General features: G+C 40.6%; 1 protein-coding gene across 4 annotated transcripts in view; it reads right to left on the bottom strand.

The window, feature by feature from the left end:
• The window catches only part of bcas3 (BCAS3 microtubule associated cell migration factor), a 479,979-nt gene that overhangs the window by 303,636 nt on the left and 156,116 nt on the right, over window positions 1-20,227 (bottom strand). For all 4 annotated transcript variants that reach the window (XM_088079374.1, XM_088079375.1, XM_088079376.1 and 1 more), the window contains 4 exons: window positions 14,167-14,291; window positions 13,401-13,566; window positions 13,221-13,318; window positions 720-820 (listed from right to left, as the gene is read on the bottom strand). In XM_088079374.1, coding sequence (XP_087935500.1) covers window positions 720-820; window positions 13,221-13,318; window positions 13,401-13,566; window positions 14,167-14,291 — 490 coding nt within the window. The remainder of the gene's footprint in view (window positions 1-719; window positions 821-13,220; window positions 13,319-13,400; window positions 13,567-14,166; window positions 14,292-20,227) is intronic.

The raw sequence follows: 20,227 nt of genomic DNA, 5'->3' as shown, positions 1-20,227 counted from the left end.
TTTTTTCTAACGATTGGCTTGGGAAAAATCGATTCCCACCGCCCCACATAAACCAGGCAGAGTGGAGGCAATATCAAACTGAAGATGTAAATGGAGTGTAATAAGTTGACGATTCTAATTTCAGGCAACTTTATTCACTCTGATTCCCATTTACAGGAATGAGTAGTCTCAAGTTTATGTCAGGCACATATCCAAAAACAGTGTTCTTTTTGGTAGCTATTTCAGATTTAGTATCAGTCTTTGGACAAAAAAGCTAGTTTTACTTTTAATCACATTTTAGCCATTTTTGTCCTTCATATGTTTAGTCCAGTTTTCATCTATGCCATTTCAAATTGATTTATATGACAAAAACTTGTTATATTTTAGTCAAATTTTAGTCATTACTTTTAGTCACTTAATTACTTTTAAGTACATTTTTTCCAAAAACCTAATCATACTGGGCTAATACAGGTATCAGAAATTAGAATTAAGGTGATGGGTTATTCAAAGTGAGTAAGTAAACAGAAACAAACACATAAAAAAAACCCCAATCACAATCAAACTCTCAACATTTTCATCAAGAATCAGTGTTACTTTTCACCAAAGCGGCTAAGTAAGCCATGAGAGCACAGTGACTGAACTGTGGTTGTGGTCTCACAGATTGTAAGGTAACATAAATCACCTGCCCGTCACAGACTGACTTAATGTCACTGTAATGTTGGTTAAGGTAGAGGTCTGACCTGAGAGAGCCACTCCTCATCCTCCTGACCACTGTGGTCCGACGCCAGGCTGTCCGACGACTCGTGACGGGTGATTGGGCCTGGGCTTCCTGGGGGCATCGCTGAGAGGACACACACACAAACACACAATTATATGACAATGATGACATTTGATAATTTGAAGCTGACAATATTTATGCCAATGCCCAATATCACAGTTTTCAAACAGAAAGTATCACTGTTAATTTAAGTATTTCCTACTTAATGATTTTCTTAAAAGTGTAAATGCCTCCAATATTATAAAATATGACAGTGATGCAGCAATCAAAGAGGGATATCAGTAAGTCAAAGCTGACTGAGCAGCCAGACAGTGAAACACATATCACCATTAACTATTTGCTATATTTACATAAAACAGGCTGTACAGAAAAATGATCACTGGCTACTTTATCAGTGTGTTAGCATCATGAGGATTGATTGATATGGTATTTGACAGCCAATAATGTCAAGGGTGAAGTCAGTGACAGCAGTTATTTTCTGTCCAGATATTATCTTAAATATGATCTTAAATATCTTAAATATAGTCTAACTTTGTAACCGGCAAGTAAAAGAGAAAAAAAATAAATAAATAAAAAACTTTTTTCTTCTCTCATATGGGGGTATGGGTGCATGAAGTAAGTGCACAGTTAAGTGTGAGGGAGAGAAACAGTTTGTTTGTGTGTGTGTGTGTGTTATAAAGAGAGAGAGAGAGTGACAGAGAGAGCCAGAGACAGATGGGGCTCTTGCAGGCTTGAATAAGTAGGCGTGGAGAATGAGGCTTAATGTGAAGAATCAGTCCTTCCTCTGTCTCCCACCTCAGAGATGGGTTTGTTTAACACAAGAATGGCTATTAAACTTGTCAAGTCCACATCTGGAGCACAGGAGGCACTCCTGTCTTTATCTACACCCACACACACACAAACAAACTGACACACGTGCCAGGTGTTCATATACTTCTGTTGGAGGGAACTTGGTGTTTGGCACTTGTGTAAAAAATATCACACCCCACACACTGACACACACATTTCCCTTATAGAGTATAAGGCCTGCACATGTCTTACACCTGCTTCTGAAGGAATGCTCAGTGTGCGTATAAATGTGTTTAAGAAATAAAAATGTTTGGAACGCCTGGATAGAGAATGTGAGCAGCTACGGAGACTGAAAAGACAGAGAAGAAAGCGCCATCTACAGAAACCTCAACTGCATCCACAGAAAACCAAAACAAAGACTTCAACTGCAGTACACAACATCAAACGTTCCTAATTCACTTGTACACAAGCTTGTGAAAGAGGACTGTGACTCGAACAACTGCCACATAGAAATATCTGAGAGTGTCACATGGGATAAGCATGAGAAAATACAAAAGGAATATAGTCAGGAACTGGGAGAGAAAGGTCAGAGATATTCCTGTCACTCAAAGTTCCCAAAGAATTCATTCATCAGTAAGACATGATCTTATAAAAAATATCTAAAAGACTGACGACATATATGACAAAATAAATCGACCCCGACTGCATTATCTAGTTGTGTTTGTCCGACTTTGTGAAATTCAGTTTAATACAATTTCAGTGGGACTGACATGTTTAAATGTATTTAAAGGTCCAGATATAGTTGGGCTAAAACCATGACTGTGGCCAAAACAATCTCCTACATCAAGCCAAACCAGTGAAAGAGATTGTGGTACTGATTTTTTTATAACCCAGGTTTTTTTTGGGGGGAGTTTTCCTCAGATGACGTGAGGGTCTAAGGACAGAGGGATGTTGTATCCTGTAAAGCTCTCTAAGGCAAACTGTGATTTGTGATAATGGGCTTTATGAATAAAACTGACTTGACTGTAAGACAATAAGTCTTTTAAAGGCTTAATTTATACATTTATAGAACAATTTTCATGTTTGTTTATGTCCAATATTTCTGCATTTACCCAAATAAAAACAAAAAGGGGGGAATGGAAATCAGTTTGTGAATGTTATTCAAAGTTCAAAATAAAAATCTTTCATGGGACTATTTGTCTCGAAGGACTGAGATCCTCCTGTTTAACTGAGAGAGAGAGAGAGAGAGAGAGAGAGAGAGAGAGAGAGAAGGAGGGTTTTCATGCTGTTTTGAAGCCTATGTTGTGTTACTTATTAAAGAAAATCACAACTCCCCTTTTTCTTAATCCTGCCCTCACTCCCAATGACAACCCCCCCCACCCCCCTCTCTGACCCTTGGGGCCAATAATTGTTCCATAATTAATTATTGATGTTCTGAAGCAGTTGGTGGACTGGCTGGATCAGGTTTCCAGTGAGGAGGGGGCTTTCAATGGCAGGAATAACAGCCAGGCTCTGGCGTGGGGAGCTAGTGGTCATCTCAATGGGTCAGGCAAAGACATAACAGTGTGTGTGTGTGTGTGTGTGTGTGTGTGTGTGTGTGTGTGTGTGTGTGTGTGTGTGTGTGTTAGGAGCCAGACTGAATCTAGCAGTAACAGCCATATCTACCCATCTTAGGGCCTGGCTAGCCAGCCGCTTGGCCTCCTGCTTTTACAATGCTCATTACTGGCTCCTAAGAGACAGAACATCAGTGCAAACTTATTGCAGTGCACTCAAGAAAGGAGTCTGAATGTATGGCTATAGGCACAGTAGAAATGACCATGTTGTGCTATTGATGTATCTGAAGGAACATCAGAGAATAAGCGAGTACTGTGGCGTCTTCACTTTAAAATAATGGTAGAGAAATGGAAAAGGATATGGTTCATCGCAAGAGTAATGGTTCTCTTCAGAAAAGCGCATAACACACAGCACGGACACTCAGAGATTTTGAGAAAATGTACTGAATGTTTGTCCAATAATGGCCTTTGTTGATCCAATTATGCATTGCTGGACAATTAAAAGTGAAACTCAGAATTACTATGACAAAGACAACTCATCCTTTTGCAGGTTGAACATGTCATCACTATGTTGTTGGAATATCTGAAGCTATCCATATCAAAAACTGCACTGCTTTAAACAGCTGTTTTGTGTTTCTTCAGGTTCAGGTGAAATGATGACATACAGAGGGTAAGGCTGAGTAACAGATTCATTCATTTAAGGGCTCATCTGGTGGAGAAACACAGCACAGTCATTAATAATATTACATGATATAATATTTACACAACTTATACCTCTGGAAAGTCTTTCATTGTGGTGACTGCTTGATAAATGATGCACTACCAGAAATGTATACTTGTAAGTGCTACTAGATGACTTTCGTCCCATTGCACTGTGGCAGAGATGAGCTAAGTTATGCTTTTTTGACAGAAAATAGAAGTCTACTTCTGTGTTATATATGCAGCCATTCTCATTCCAGTCGTCAAATGGTGCCACTTTGACAGTGCTTTCACCTTACGATCCCAATGCCAAAAGCCACCTTTTGCATCCACATGATACGCTGCTGGACAGCATCAGCTGAGAACGTGGCCGGACAGAGCCCCGCTGTGTTATGATATGTCGCCAGACGGCAGGATGGCATCTGCAGCTGCAGCCTGATACGCAGACAGGGGCGTCATTTAAGAATGCAGCAGGATGGAACCTGTTGCGTACAAACAAAACCCTGGACTTCCATTCCGTCTCCTTCCCCTAATCCTAACCATCCATGCCAGCATGTGCGTTTGATGAGGCCCCGCCATTGGTTGCCATGTGCATTTGTTATCTAAACATAACCACATGCAGCGTCATCCCATCATGTGCTTGTGTTGACACGGTAGCGGCGTCCCAGAACATAAAGAGCAGATGTAGAAGGGTGCATACAGAGTGATATGTTGATGCAGAAGTGCACTGCAAAGCAGCAACATGTGACGAGCTGGAACAAGAGCATGTTTGAATGTGTTATCTCTTGTTTATCTCTGTGACTGCAATTACTGAATGTGTCTGTATAACGAATCTTAAAAAAAAAAAGAAAAAAAAAATCAATCATATGACCAACTTCTCACCAGCAATGGCAGAAGAGGAAAAACAATACTGTCCATCAGTAGAGCCATGACTCACCAGCTATTTGCTTCTGATATCAAAGATAAGCTTCAACTATAAGTCATAAAATATGATTTCCAGCCAACTCGTTATAATAACTGCCTAGTTAAAGAAAGGGAGGATTTGTTTTTGTTTTTCTGTTGCTTTAACAGCCATCCTGGTGATTATGTGCTTACCCACATAAGCAGACAGGCCTGTTCCCTGCAGGCCAGAGGAACAGAGTTGTCTCTGTCACAGTCTTTATTGAGTGTGGAGAGAGTGGTGTTTTGCTGTGTTGAAGGCCAGTAGCCAGTGGCCTGTTAGCCAAAGCAGTGAAGCAGGGAGTCAGAACAAGAACAAAGACTGCCTAGGTATTGATGTAGCCCGGCCTCCTGGGGCCTTGGGCCAGGGGCCGGAAAGGCCGATCTGCAGAGCTAGATAAAGGCCGAACATTCTGATAGACGAGGGGACCTGGCTGCATGGTGGACAGAGGACCGCTGTCTCATCTGGGCTGCCCACTCTGTTCGCCTTTATCTCTTTCATTTGTATTTTTAAAAGATTCATTTTGTTTGTCTTTTCTTTCTCCGCGCTGCTTTGACCTGCTCGACTTGGCTGCCAAACATTTCACTTGCTCGGCTCCCTCTCGACTGCTCCACCTGTCTCTCTTCTCGCTTTCTTCTTTTGAGTAGTACTCTGGCAGATAGGTGCTGGCATACTGACAAACTGGGATAGCTTAGTCATTTTATATCATTCAAGGCGTATTTGACTGACAGTTCCTTCATTCAGCCAGCGCTACACTTACCCCATCCTTTCTCTGCCTCTCTTTGATTACTGACCCAGTCATGGCGCCACGGTTTCTCTTTACCAAACGCCTGATGCTCCAAAGCCTTCACTCTGGCCCCTCTCTCGGAGCAATTAGATCTATTGACGAGGCAACTGTGGCTGGCCTGTCATGGGCCTCAATGTCCCAAGGGAACAGCCAAGCCAGCCAGTCAGTCAGTCTCCACAATTAGCACATTATATGACAGGTAGGGAGGGGAGGGCCATGGCCAAAAAGCATAGCCTCTTTTGCTGCCATCACCGTCAGGCTCAAAGGAGCCAGCCAAATATACAGGTGGTAAATTATTCACCGGTTTGTTTGCTTCAGAGCAACTTTGCGGTTAGGGGAAGAGGTGTCGGAAAACATACTGCAGACAGCTACGTAAATATCACCCTGGAGAAAAAAAAGAATCATCTGTGATAAATATAAAAAATAAAATAAAAAGTCTGAATGTAGCTAATAAGGTTGTGAAAACTTGACATTGATCAAAGTATAGACCCTGTTATGATAGGGATTGGAGTCGTCTTTCTGTTGGCTCGAGACTGCTTTTATGAAGCCAGATCATACTACAGCATCTCCTCTGTTTGTGAGTATACTGTATAAAGTGTGTCTCTCTCCTCCTTATCTCTCGGAGGCAGCGCTGCACGCGGCTGTCCTCTGCAAGGCTGAGTGCTGCCAGTAGCTGCTACAGATGGACAGGTGGAGATAGTGACCATGAAGTGGCGCCACTGTTGCCTTTTATCATCCCGTCCTGGAGGCTCCGGTCTGGCCTGACCCCTGCCCTTCCTCTCCCCTTCCAATTCCTTTCCCTGCATACTGCATTTTTAATCAGCCTGGGTCATCCAATATAGAGCCATGAGACCAGAGACCACGGGCTGCCAATCAAGTGCTGCCACCTCCTCACCGTGTGCCACCTTTCTACACACTGTTTGTTAGACAGCTGGCTGACACAGATATTTATACAGACCTGTTCGCCTCTGTTTTCTGACTCTTACAGAACTTCTGTTTCTTATTAAAGATCTCCTCATCTCATTTCCTCGTACTTGTTCTCCCTTCTGATGCTTAAATTGCCGATTTAACCCTTTGAAACCTGGATTGACATTGTTTTTTTTGTGCTGTATTCAGACACCTTTTACAGGTATTTAAACCTTTGAACCCTGGGAAAATTGGTTTAATTCCTTTTGAAAACATAGAGAAAAAGAAAATGAGCATCTTGGTAAGAAATATCCCGCAAATTGTTGGAAATTAGTAGATTTAGAAACCATTTTTTTTATAAAGCTAGGGAAAAAATTCCACAGCACTACACCTTTAATTATCATTATTATAAATATACGATGATTTTACAGAATTACCATAAAACTTCAAATAAAGCCTAGTCCCAATTTAACACCCAGTCCTTTTCACTAGTCCGATGTGGTGACACATTTTGACAAAAGAAGGCCTGGCTCAATTAGAGGCCCAGTCTGGTTGCCATGCAGTTAATTCTAGAAAATGACACACAGCTATATGTCCCCCTCCAGTCCAGTAACTCTTTAGATAACCTCCTTACCTGCACCATTGACATCAGATGCAGGATGTTACACTGAAATTTTAAATAAAGGTCTAACTAACTCAACCAGCCTGATTTACAGCAAACCTGGTTCCCTTTCTTTTAATTTCAAGATCAAGATAAAATTTATTGTCCGTGGAGGGAAATTTGTCTTGGGCAACAATGCCACACAAAAACTGCAATCACAGAACAGACACAACAAGCCGACTGTTAAAAAACCTTGGTATAATATCTGATGAAGACCTTCGTTTCGATGCCCAAATAAAATAATGTTGTTCAGTCGTGCTTCGCAATGCTCTTTATGCTGGTATTAGTCAGAGCTCCATTCATTGACTCCAATTGGTCCAGAACATTGCCACCTGAGTTTAAAGGGCACTAAAAAATATGAACACATTATTGCTGTTTTAGCTCATTTACATTGGCTGCCTGTTACTTATCGCATTGATTTTAAAATTTTAATGGTCACATTTAAATTACTGCATGGCCATTCTCCAAATTACTTTAAAGAATTATTGACCCCTATGTACCCGAGCGTTCCCTCAGATAAACGCATGCAGCTCTGCTCGTTGTTCCCCTTCCTTGGCTTGTGACAAAAGGTGATCATGCCTTTGCTGTCAGAGCCCCCAAACTGTGGGACTCTTTTCCCACTGTAATCAGACTCGCTACTTCATTAGCATCTTTTAAATCACTTCTTAAGACTTTCTTTTATAGGAAAGCATTTCTGAGTATTTAATAGGTTGCTGTTGCTATGTTTTATTTACCCTCCGCAACCATTGTACATGATCACTATGTAGTTTGCATTTTATTTTGTTGTCATTTTAGTGCTACCTTGTTTTTATCTGTTGTTTCTCTGAAAAGCATTTTGTAACCTAGTTAAGAAAAGTGATAAAGACATAAAGTTTATTATTATTATTTATAAGTTCTTTGGATGTATAAAGCCAGGATGTTGGCTACGTGCTGGAAATAACATTAGTTACCTGCTTAGGTCACACATACAAATATGAATGTTTAAACTTATGTCAATATGGACATACGACATACATCGTTAACTTGGTAAGATTCTCTGCAGTTTCATCATTCAGCTCATTTTACTGAAACCATGAGCCCCAAATTATCAGCATAGCAAACAAGAAAGATACAAAAAAACAAGTTAGGAGATGTAAAAGACTATTTTTTAAAACGCTAGAGAAAATGTCCAGTGAACTATAATCATAATTCATATATTTTTTTTACAGAATTTATATAATTTCTAAAGCTTTTTTCCATTTCATTATTGCATATTTTGTTTTATTTTCTCATTGTTTTTTTGTTTGTTGTTTGTATGTTTGCTTGTTTATTTGTTTCTGGTTAAAATTTCTTGGTCATTTCTTTATTTGTTGAATAAAATAAAGCCAATTTTTCCAGGCCTTAAAAGATTAAATAAATAATTAGATTGTATTTCCATCTTTGCTAAGCAGGTCTTGTGTGAAAGGAGATAAAAGCCCATCCCATACAGACGCCTGTCACAAATATAGGCCTGCTGAGTTCACGGATTTAAGCAAATGCTATTCTATAATTTTTAAGCAGTTTTTTTCAGGTCCCTTCACTCTTTTTTGCTTTTGTTTATTTATCAATCTATTTATTTACTTTCCTGTTTGTTTGTTTTGCTAATTTTTTGCTAATTTCTGGGTCATTTTTTAAGTTGCTGGTTGTTGGTTGCCTTCTTCCCTTTTCCCAATTTGCCCAGGTTTTAAACAGTTAAACTAGACCCGGATAGTACAATTTGTTCCGCAAGTAAGAACTGTGTGTCTTGTTCGTTTCCTCTGCAGCGGCATGATCTTTATGCTCAGCAAGACGCAACTGGACAAGGGGAGTATGGCTGTGCTGTAATTCATCCTAAGGTCAAATTGACTCTTTCTCCTGGATCACTTCTCCGTTGTGCTGCCAAGCCCTGGAGGAAACATCAGAGGAGAGCGCTGGCAACGGGATGCATGCTGAGAAACAGGATGTTGAGAGTTTGTGCTCGGGTGCAAAGTGCAGAAATGGAAGGTGGCACTCCAAGAGCAGCTCAGTCGGTGTTGGTGGTGTCTAGGACGCTGGCCCGGAGGGAAGATGGCAGGAGCGCAGGAAGTGGGTAGAGAGCTGCACAATTATGTTTATAGCATTGTGACATCGCATTGGTTTACACTTGGCCGGTTTAAGGGAATAAAAAGACACTGCGGTGTTATCTGGCTATCGTTAATTGGATGTAAATGTTAATGCAATGACTCTCTCATTATGCAGCCAGTTCCGCTGCCCATGCTGGCAGACAGAATGGTGGAATAAGCTGACGCGCATGCCCGTCACTCCAACATGTCCTCATCGCTCTGACACTAGGAGAGACCATTAGCACTAATTTGAGAAAATATCCTACCAGTTAGACCTGGAGCACTGCAGAAGTCAACAGAGACGAGTAGAGAGATTAGGCTAAACACAGCTACCACTTGCCCTAGAGCAGCCGCAAGCACTAATTACAGATTTTGTGTGTTTATAATTATGGAGTGAGCTCAAAACGCCAGTCTATTCCAGGGGATGGATTGATTCCGTGTGTGGCCATCCGTATGTAGTCTGTGCTTTTGCGAATTGGCCTTTCAGTGAGCAACCTAAAGTGCTCAGTGCTCTGTGCTTGTTACTGAATTAGAGAGAGTTTAGGGTGTCAGCTAATTGGTCTGAGTGCGGGATCTTATAGCATTGTGCTAGCATGTCCTCAAGCTGGCCTGTACTATGGCCGGCAAAACAAGGATTCAAGGTGCAGAACCAAACTGAATATCGGGCTCAAAAGACATAGAATAGTAGAAATGGTGGAAATATCTTTCACCAAAGTCTTTGAGAGAGGAAATGTTCTGGCTGCTGGTTGGAGAGGTCTCTTCTCAGCATGTGGTACCAATAAGAGGCTGACGACTGGCTTTGAACACAGTCAACATGGAAAATCAGCAGGGAATAGTGACTGCATACCGTACATAGAGAAAAAAAACACATGGCTATGTTAGCCTGTGCAAACAAAACATACTGAGACATATTCCCTTCCTATATTTTGATTCATACATGTAATAAACAAAATGGTAGTCCAGGCAAATACACCACTGGCATCAATGCAGTTGGTAATTAAAGTCCCTTTGTAGCGATTCATTATTATTTTGCAAAAAATGTAACTACTTTAATTTATTAGATTGGCAGGAGAAAAAAGTAAAATCCTAGCATTTTTTGCATCAATTTTTATTAAAAAAAATGACGTGAGAATGTCAGCAATTAAGCACAAAAGATACAGCTGAGACAAATCGCACATTAAGAAGGACATGAAGTTGGAAAGGTTGATTTATCTGAAATCTCCAAGTCAAGTCAAACGTATTTTTATATCACAAATTTGCCTCAAACCTCCTGCAGACTAAGATTTTATTTTAGATCTTATGAGTTTAGAGCAGCTAAACTGTGCCACACAGATCTAATAAACTTGAGTACGACACCAAGTTTGATGTATGCAGACTGCGATGACAACCGCTACTGAATCAGAGACTACGACCTACATCCATCAACGTCAATATGTAAAAACAAAACGTCATCAGTGTGCATCTTCCCTCTGTTGTGATAAGAGAAAGATGAAAGCAAACATGCAAAGAGCCCTCACTATATTGCGATTATGTGTGTCTGTAGAAGAGGAGGAGGAGAATGTGGACGCGGCCATGGCCGGGGAAAAGAGGCCAGCTTGGCATGCCAATTTTACAATGAGAGCTTGAAGTATTTATTATCATCTACTAGCATTGAGCAGAGTCACGCTGGTCAGTGCGTCATTTCATGCTGCATTTCTTTAGGTTGGTTGGTAGATGTAGGTCATAACAGCAGCCATCCCAAATTTTGGGATGACCTTTGACCATGAATGACCAAGACAACAACATCCCTGAACCTCTCTCACTACGCGGTGGGACCACCATTTTAGAGCAAAGTTTGACAAACTTAACAGGTTCACAAGTCACTTGTGGTCTATTCAGAATGGACATGCGACCTGCTTTTGGACCGCGACCCTCCAGATGGAAAGCAATACTTTAGACCATGCACTATAGATCCTTTAAGTAGGGGTCAGGTCTGAAGTGAGGATGGTGCAAGGAGCAGTGCACACTGCTGTCTGCCACATTGTTATTTTTGATGTGATCACAAGTCTTAAGGTTCGGCACATTGTGGCCTTAAATTGCTAAAACTGCTCTGTGCCTGTGATTTGCTCTATTCTGGTCATATATATATATATATATGTATATATATATATATATATATATATATGTATATATATATATATATGTGTGTGTGTGTGTGTGTGTGTGTGTGTGTGTGTGTGTCCAGAGTGACTTAAGTACATATGCAGTTTAGAGAAATTGTTTTAACAGCACTGTCATACAGCATTGACAGCTTGTCCAAATAAATTTAAATCTGATGAGGTACTGAGAGGTCCTTAAACCCTCTTTATTATGTGCTTGTAACTAGGGTTGGATAAGTGGAAAAATGTTCAAACTGGTTTGATGTTGAGCCAAACACAAGACCGAATCACTTTACCAAAATTTTACCAGGTACCCCACATGATTCAGCAGTCAAACCTGAGAGAAACATAATGGCACCATGTCCCAACAGGAAGCAACTGTCTATCATGTAGCATTGCATAACATCTGAGCTCTGTGTCCACACTGAACGCATTACATATGCACTTCTGCTACTCCATGTAAACAAACCACATAGCTATCAGCTGTGCGCTCAAAATCAGACCAGAGACAAAACCCTTTAAAATATGGTGAGTAGACTACTTGCTATCTTCCTACATTTGTAACATTACCTTTTAAATCAGAATACACTCTCTTTATACTGTCATATTTACTGAAATTACATACAAGATAGTCAACAGCAAGTAGCATTAGCCAAGCTTGTTTCTAACGGTGCGTACCCACCAAACGCGATTAAAAATAATCGCGCCTCAAGATTACATACAAAGTCAATGCAAAGACGCGATTTGACGCCTCATTTTGCCGGGCGACGCGATGGACGCGATTGCGCGGCGCGTTGGACGCGTTGGACGCGAAATTCGCGGCGCGTTGGACGCGAAATTCGCGTCGCGTCCAACGCCTCACGTCCAACGCTCGAGTTGAAATAATTGAACTTTTGCGGCGTCGTCGCGTGAAGACGCGCCGCGACGGCCTATCAGCGTTGAGATCGTCATCGACGTGCTGACGTATGGACGTCCTGGTGTTCCCTCGCAAAATCTAATCAAACCGCCAGAAACAATGGAGGAGCAGCTTATCGTCGCCGTCACCGCTCACCCAGAGCTGTACGACAGTTCCTGTCCCTTGTTGCAGGAGATGGTGGAACTCGCCGAGCTCACGCTGCCTCCGTAGGGTAGCATGCACCCAGAACCGACGTCGGCGCCTAGCCCGCAGACGACGCTGGGAACTTCTCCAGAGCAGGTGCGGTGCAGCGATCGTCAACGAGAGAATGAAATGGCGGAAGAAATGTTGTTGTTTGGGCGGGCTCAACGCGCGGCGCGATTTCGTCGCGCGTCGAGTCCCATTTTGGGGTTTTTGTACGAGCGTCAAAACTGGAGCGTCCGGCGCGACGCGATTTCATTTGAGGCGCGATGAAATAATTTTTATCGCGTTTGGTGGGTACGCACGGTAACACTGGTCATTTAACTCAGCAGAAACTATAAGCTTACCTGTGATCTCCCTCCAGCCAGGTGACACTGTGTTTAGGTTATGGTAGTGAAATAAGAATTCTTCATATATATAATTCTTTATTTCAACTTCATGAGTCAGCCGGCCCTCCTTCACTGAGGCGCTTTCAAAGCGAGTGACAGGAATAAATTAGTTCAGCTCATAACAGCAGCTTTAGCCAGTAATGACAGCTACTTTGCCAGCTTCCAATCCAAAGTGTTGCCATATTGGTGAAGTTTTAGCCTTTTTTAATAGCTAACTCATCCATGGTTCCTCTCATCACTCTAAAAAAGTAAACAAATGTGCACTGACTACACATCGACTCAAAATGCATTCATACTTCTCTGAAATGTTAGTTTGCATCCTACTTGGACACAGCCTGATACCGTGAACATTCTTTTTTTTGTGCAAACCAAAGGACACAAATAGAGAGATTTGTTTAGCACTTACCAGCCCAAAGATACTGATAGTACTGCACCAGGTCTGAGGCCAACACCAGGGGGTGGTTGGAGTTGAAGGGCGGCTGCAGCTCATTCCACTGTGGAGTCCTGCTCCAAAAGACACATCAACTATAAGACTGACTGTATTATAAGTACTTTTACTGGGATAAAGTGGTGAACAAAGTGTTACCTGGCTAGAGTCCAGCAGGCCCTTGGACAGGTGCTGAGCTCCAAAGGTGTGTCATCACTAATCTTTTGAGCAGTGCTAATTGGCCGAGGTTCCAGGACATGCTCCACCAAGTTACCATAGCAACTGAGGATGTACAGCGAGTCAACAACTGACTGCCTAGACTGATCTATGAAGAGGATGTGAAACAAGGCAGTGATGAAAATACTGGGTAACACTTTCTATGAAGCCTGTGTCTTTAATGCATTATAATAGATTATAAACATAATTATTATGCGTTATAATGCCTCTACGGGGCTGTATAATACATAACCAATATATACAGTGAGTGGAGAGCAGATATGTAGTATGGACATCTGACCTTATCAGTCATTATAAAATGATTTATATTGTATGAAGACTATCGTTTTAAAGTATTCTGAATATTTATAAATGCTTATAACTATATGCACACTGTTACACATTATATGTATCTTCATAATTCATTATAGACATTGGCATCATAATGAGTTACGATTATTTTCATAAAGCATTATAAAAAGCCATGAGTGCTTATAACTGTGATTATACAGCACTATAGGGGCATTATAATGCATTATATTGTTCATAATACGTCATTATCCATTATAGACATGGGCTTCATAGAAAGTGTTACCAAACATTGCTTCAGCTGCTACTTAAAATAATTCTTGGGAAACGACAGGCAGTAACATATTTGTCAAGATGTATCCATTTGCAAATGCAAAAGGGCCTGTGGCCATGCTCTAACCTTTGTCCCTTTTCATGTTGGGGTTGGTGATGAACCAGGAGCGAGACGAGGCAAAGATGGCAGCCACACAAAACTCTCCTCCGCTGGACTTGCTTGGGGAGATCTGAGGGGGTGGCTTAGCTTTGCTTCAGGAGGAAAAAGAGTACAATGTTGAGACAAAGTACAACCAGTACTGCAGAGTCTGGGGTCTCAAAGGTGCTCTGTGTGCTGTTTGAACACTAAAGGGAATATTTCATTTTTTCAGGGTTCTATGGAGAACTTATCCATGGTCAGTGGATCACAGACAGTAGGTGTCTGCCAGCACCACCCAGCATGGAGAAGCTGCAGGAGTACCAACTATTTCTAGGAGGCCTAGAAATGTACTGTTGCAGACTGGGGCTAAAGCAAAACACATTTCAGCCACCTAAAAAAGTCTATAACAGTATGCTACAGTGAGAGAATTTTCACCGCTTTACCCTTTCTGTCAGACATCGTTCTAATGGCTTCAGTTCCCCCTCTAAGCTCTCGCTAAAGCCACCAGACCACTAAAATCACTCAATATCATAAAAACAACTGTTCAAAGCAGTGGAAGACCAGCAGTTCCTGTGTTCAGTGATGTTAAATCAATGATTTTGTCTATGGAGTCTGCCTTTGAACAGTGTTATAACAATTTGCATTCCCCATCGGAAATCATTGTCTGACATTTAAGTAAAGCAGTGAAAAAATTCTAAATATTCCGAACACTTAAACTTGTATATATACAGTCATGGAAAAAATTATTAGACCACCCTTGTTTTCTTCAATTTCTTGTTAATTTTAATGCCTGGCTCAACTAAAGGTACATTTGTTTGGACAATTATAATGATAACAACAAAAATAGCTCATGAGAGTTTAATTTAAGAACTAAGAACTATTCATTTTCCATGGTTTTCTTGATAATAACCAAAATTACTTAAATTCTTACATCAATAGCTATGGCATTGTACCGCCAAAAACACTACTTTTAAGCATTCCATGTTTTCTTTTCTGTTTGCTTTAAACACATGATACACACAAGAGTTAATACTTGATTGCATAACCATTGTTTTTGATGACTGCAGCCATGCGTCTTGGCATGCTCTCCACCAGCTTCTGACATTGTTCTGCTGTCACAGCAGCCCATTCCTGTTGGACAAATTCAAACAAATTTTCTTTGTTTTTGGGCTTGTGGTTCTCCATTTTGAGTTTGATGATTTTCCACAGGTTTTCAATTGGATTAAGATCTGGTGATTGAGCAGGCCAAGGCATGGTGCGAATGTTGTGGTTCTCCATCCAGGCTTTAACTGACCTTGCCGTGTGGCAAGGGGCATTGTCTTGTTGGAAAATCCAGTCATTCGAGGCAGGAAAGAGTTTTCCAGCTGATGGAAGAAGACCGTTTTCAAGGGTAGTCCTGTACATGACCTGGTTCATTCGGCCTTCACACAATTGCATTTGCCCTGTTCCACTCAGACTGAAACAACCCCAGATCATGACTGATCCACCCCCATGTTTTACTGTAGGGGCAAGACAGTCTGGGTTGTAAGCTTCTCCAGGCTTCCTCCTAACCAGTAAGTTGGCTGGAGTGGGCATCAATTCAAAATTGGATTCATCACTGAAGAGAACCTTAGCCCAATCATCAACAGTCCAATCCTTGTGGTCTCGAGCAAAGAGTAACCGGGCCTTCCTCTGCCTTTCATTGATGAAGGGCTTCTTGCGTGCTCTGTGTGACTTCAAACCAGCTTCAACAAGTCGGTTTCAAACTGTCCTTGCCGAACAAGTCACATTTCTCGACAGTGCCCACTCATTTTTAAGGTCCCTGGAGGTCTGACGACGATTCCTGACACAGGAACGGATGAGTGCACGGTCATCTCGTGGGGTAGAAAGACGTTTCCTGCCACGGCCAGGTAGCAATTTGGTAGTGCCATGTTCAGCTTGTTTTTTTGTTTTAATGAACGGCTGTCTTGGAGATCTTCAGTTTTTTCGCTACCTGTCTCTCCAATTTGCCAATTTCCAGCAGTGCCAAGATGGCTGCCTTTGTGGCTTCACATAATTCTTTTGTTTTAGGCATTATGTGAGAGCTGACAACTTCTGAGTTGTGCTACAGCTTGAATGTAAGCAGGAAACCACTCTAGGCCTTTGCATGTGCAGTGCTGCTTGTGACATGAAATGGCCTCTTATATACCCTGGGAATCAATTAAGCTTAAGAATGTCAAATAGGACATAAAGTATTATGTGACCAGCTGCATTTTTTGTTGTGTTCATTGTATTATACGTTTAGTGGTACCAGATATTAGAATGAACAAGAAATTGAAGAAAACAAGGGTGGTCTAATAATTTTTTCCATGACTGTATATATATATATATTTATTTATTTTTTTTTTTCAGGTGGGACTTTTTTAGGTGGCTAAAATACATTTTGTTGCTGACCCCTCCACAGCAGTACATGGCTTAGTTTCAGTGTCAGACTCTAGTCTGCTTCTCCCTACTGGTGGCTTGCTGTTGTATGTAATGTGCTGACTATGAAAGTACCGCATACAACGCCACGTGAAAATATTAAAACTATCAATTTATGATGTCAAACTCAAATTACTTATAATAAACCAGTTTAAGTCTTGTAACCAAATGAGACCACAGAGAAGGGGCCTGTCTATTCCAAGCTTTTACCAAATCACTGTTTGGTGTTGCAGAGCAGCTCATCCCCTCTCTTGTGCAGTAAAAGAAACACAAGAATGTTCTCTCTAAAACTGACTTGTTGGCCCGAATTGTGAACTACAAGAACTATGTTGCATTTTTAATTACATTTCTGTTTGTTCTGTGAATGAAAGGAAACCAGAATCCAGGTTAAACGAAGTAATAATTTTCAACAGAATAACACAAGAAAGATAACACCTTGGAGGCAAGTTGTATATGAAAATTACACACATCATGACATCTAATAATGATATAACAATAAGCATTAACCAAACTTTATGAATGCTTTTCATGCAAGGAGCTAAGCAGGGGAAATTAAAGATATATAAAACATCCACCTTCGCAGCAGCAAATAAGAAAATGTATTTTGCTCTGACAAAAATGTTGATGTATGGAATATTCAGGGGAAAAAATCTGTCATAATTTTAAAAAAAAACAACAAAACAAAACATATGCCTTACTAAATGTCAATCTGCTCAGTTCCCCCCGCACCTAATTCAGCCACCATTCTAGACCATCTTCCTGTCTGAAAATTATAGTATGCATGAGACAGGGTGTCCATGTAGAAGATGAAAACTACTTCTTACAAGATTACATTTGAACACATCATAGGAATATTATAATATACCATTGCCCAATACTCATTTTTACTGACAGGAGCTCAAATGCATCACAATGTAACATCCATTAGTGGTTAGTTTAGGCAAGTGACTGCTAACAGCTAACTGTAACTAGCTCTCCTGCTGATTTCAACAAGGATTTGTTGTTCACAATGTAGTATTATCAGGAAAACAATAGGGCACGTCCCCTGACTTGTCAATAGTGAGTTTACTGTATCTTTGTATCCCAGGGAAGATCTCTGTTCATCCCAAACACATTCTATATTGTCTATCTGGGGCGACGGGATGCCATTAGTCTCGAGCCCTGCTGTTTAGCCTGCACAAAATTTATGTGACACAACGGAGAAATATCTGCCTCTGTCATCGGTGAATGTCAGTGTATTTGCTGATGGGCTGATGGCAGTCAACAAAGCGAATGTCAGCTGATACTGATGTGCAGCCAATAAATCGCACATCCCCAATAATTACAAGAAACAATACAAAAAGCTTGTGTATCACACTGAACAAACACTGACCTGAACACTCTCCCAAAAGGCAACAGGTCACAATAGGATATAAAACTTAAGTTTATCTGCTATGCCATAAGTGTGCAAACAGACCAACTTTTCAACAAAGCTGTCAGAGTCTCTGTGTTGCTACTTTTTTTTTTAAAATGTATTGTAACTCTAATTTTGTATTTTAGTAGTCTACAGTACTTTAGAAAAGATTTTAAAATATTGATATATTGTGTATTGCAATATAGCCTAAAAATACCACTGTATTATATTTAAGCCATATCACTCAACCCTAGTTGTATGCAACTTGGGAGGAAGATTGATGTCTGAGTCCCATGCCCAGGTCATCAAATACTGATGCTTTGGGAAGGTGGTTCGGTCTGACCACTGACCTAAAGCCACAAAGCTACATAGAGCTACACACAGCAACCTAGATAAATTCATACAGTATTTATCAGTCAGTGGCACAATCACCTCACAGCATCAGTGTCCAGGCTGCCTTCCTCAGCTGTATAACCACAGGAGAGAATTTAATGGGAGTTATTGGATTATTCAGCATGTCAGGAAGAAATGGACAAGGAAAGGGTTTTCAGGTGCAATAAGGCTTCCCATATGGTAATGATCAGAGAACAGTAGTGCAGTCTGGTATTATTGTCTGGCTTTATAACCAACCTGGACAGTAAAACGTGGTCACAGCAGATCAGGCATGACATGGGCTAAGGGTTAGAGGACTCACAGTGGTGTCACACATTCCCAGAGGGATGCTTAACCTTGACCTCTGGAAACCACACTGGTGTGGAGGCAGTACACCCACCCCTGTCTACACTCACTGCAGAGACAAAGAAACTGATGCAGAAATGCACTTTTTCCATTTTGTAACTCTGTATTACCAGCTGAAAAAAAAATTGTAATGTACACACTTATGAAAACTTGTTTCTGGTGCAGAACTTTATACTGGTGTTTTATATTTTTGGGTTATATGAAATAAATATGAGCAGAAAAGCATGTGCAGGAGAAGAAACTATGGCTGACAAAGAAAAGGGTTCCATGTACAAAAACTTGTTTCTGATGCAAAGGACCTGGGACATGGCCTATCAAGTGTCCAGCAGCCGACTACATCTATAGGAAAACATAAAGTTTCTACAACTTCTACACGTGTGCGACCTGCAGACAATAACTGAAACTAAGGTAAGTATTTTTTCTGTCGGTGCTTTTTCGTATGCGAGCTAATCAACATTAGCAGTTTACAGAAGGGATGGATATGAGAAACTACAATTTGTCCCATGAGGGTAAAACAAAGATTTTGCTTTTTGTTTGTTTTTTGTCTGTTGACTTTGTCCCTAAGTATTTTATTATAAAAGTGAGTCACTGAAATTATTTACATAAGCATTGGTTATGCATATAATTTTGAGCCAAGTCTACAGAAAAATAACCAATGGGCTCACATAAAGCCTAAACCTTTATGTTCAGCTTGGTACATATATTTGCGCATGCAAGTTAATTTTTGACTTTGGAATCAGTGTGCAAGGTTCACTTACAAGCTTTTCCATGTTTTGAGAGAAATAGACATGTAAAATATATATACAGCTGCATGTAAAAAAAAAAAAACTGCAGTAGCTACAATTTGGTGCTTTAAAGCCAAAAATCAAATGATTTTTCTACAAAAAAGTAATATAATATCAGTGTTGAACAATAATGTAATAATGGTCATTAATTTAGGGCTGGACTCTATTATTCTACTATTTAGCTATTTGGATATTTGTTAATTGGACAGATAATCCAATTTGGGAACTCAGATATTCTTTTTTTAAATTATTTGATTATTATTATTATTTAAGAGGACCAATGTAATTTAATGTTTTTTTCAGAAAAGGTCTTTGTCAGGTTATTATGAGTATTTAGTAGGTCTATAATAATTTGTCAACAAATTTTAATATCTTCCACGGTAAGGACACTTTTCAGACACATAATAAAATTTAACAGACTACAGATTATTGCGTTGTGTAACTTTCAGAGTTTTTAACTCTCCAAACTAAGCCTATAAAGTGTCACAGCTTCTGTCAAGCAGTGCAGCTGTGAAGTGAACTGTGTCTCCCCCTCACCTGACGCTCAAAACTGTCAGGGGTCGAGATCCCAGGCAGTGGCGGGCTTTTGTATTAATTAATAAAGGCGGCCACCACCTAACCCTAAATGAACAAATTAATACAATGCAGAAGGGGTTGTAGTTCAACAGTGCTTGTGGAGGCAGCTGGTGTGTCC

This window comes from Plectropomus leopardus, chromosome 6 (assembly GCF_026936395.1).
Source record: "Plectropomus leopardus strain MGB_pleo_1.0 chromosome 6, ASM2693639v1, whole genome shotgun sequence".
NCBI classification, from domain to species: Eukaryota; Metazoa; Chordata; class Actinopteri; order Perciformes; family Serranidae; genus Plectropomus; species Plectropomus leopardus.
The sequence above is the reverse complement of the archived record's forward strand: the minus strand, read 5'-3'. Positions and strand labels throughout refer to the sequence as shown.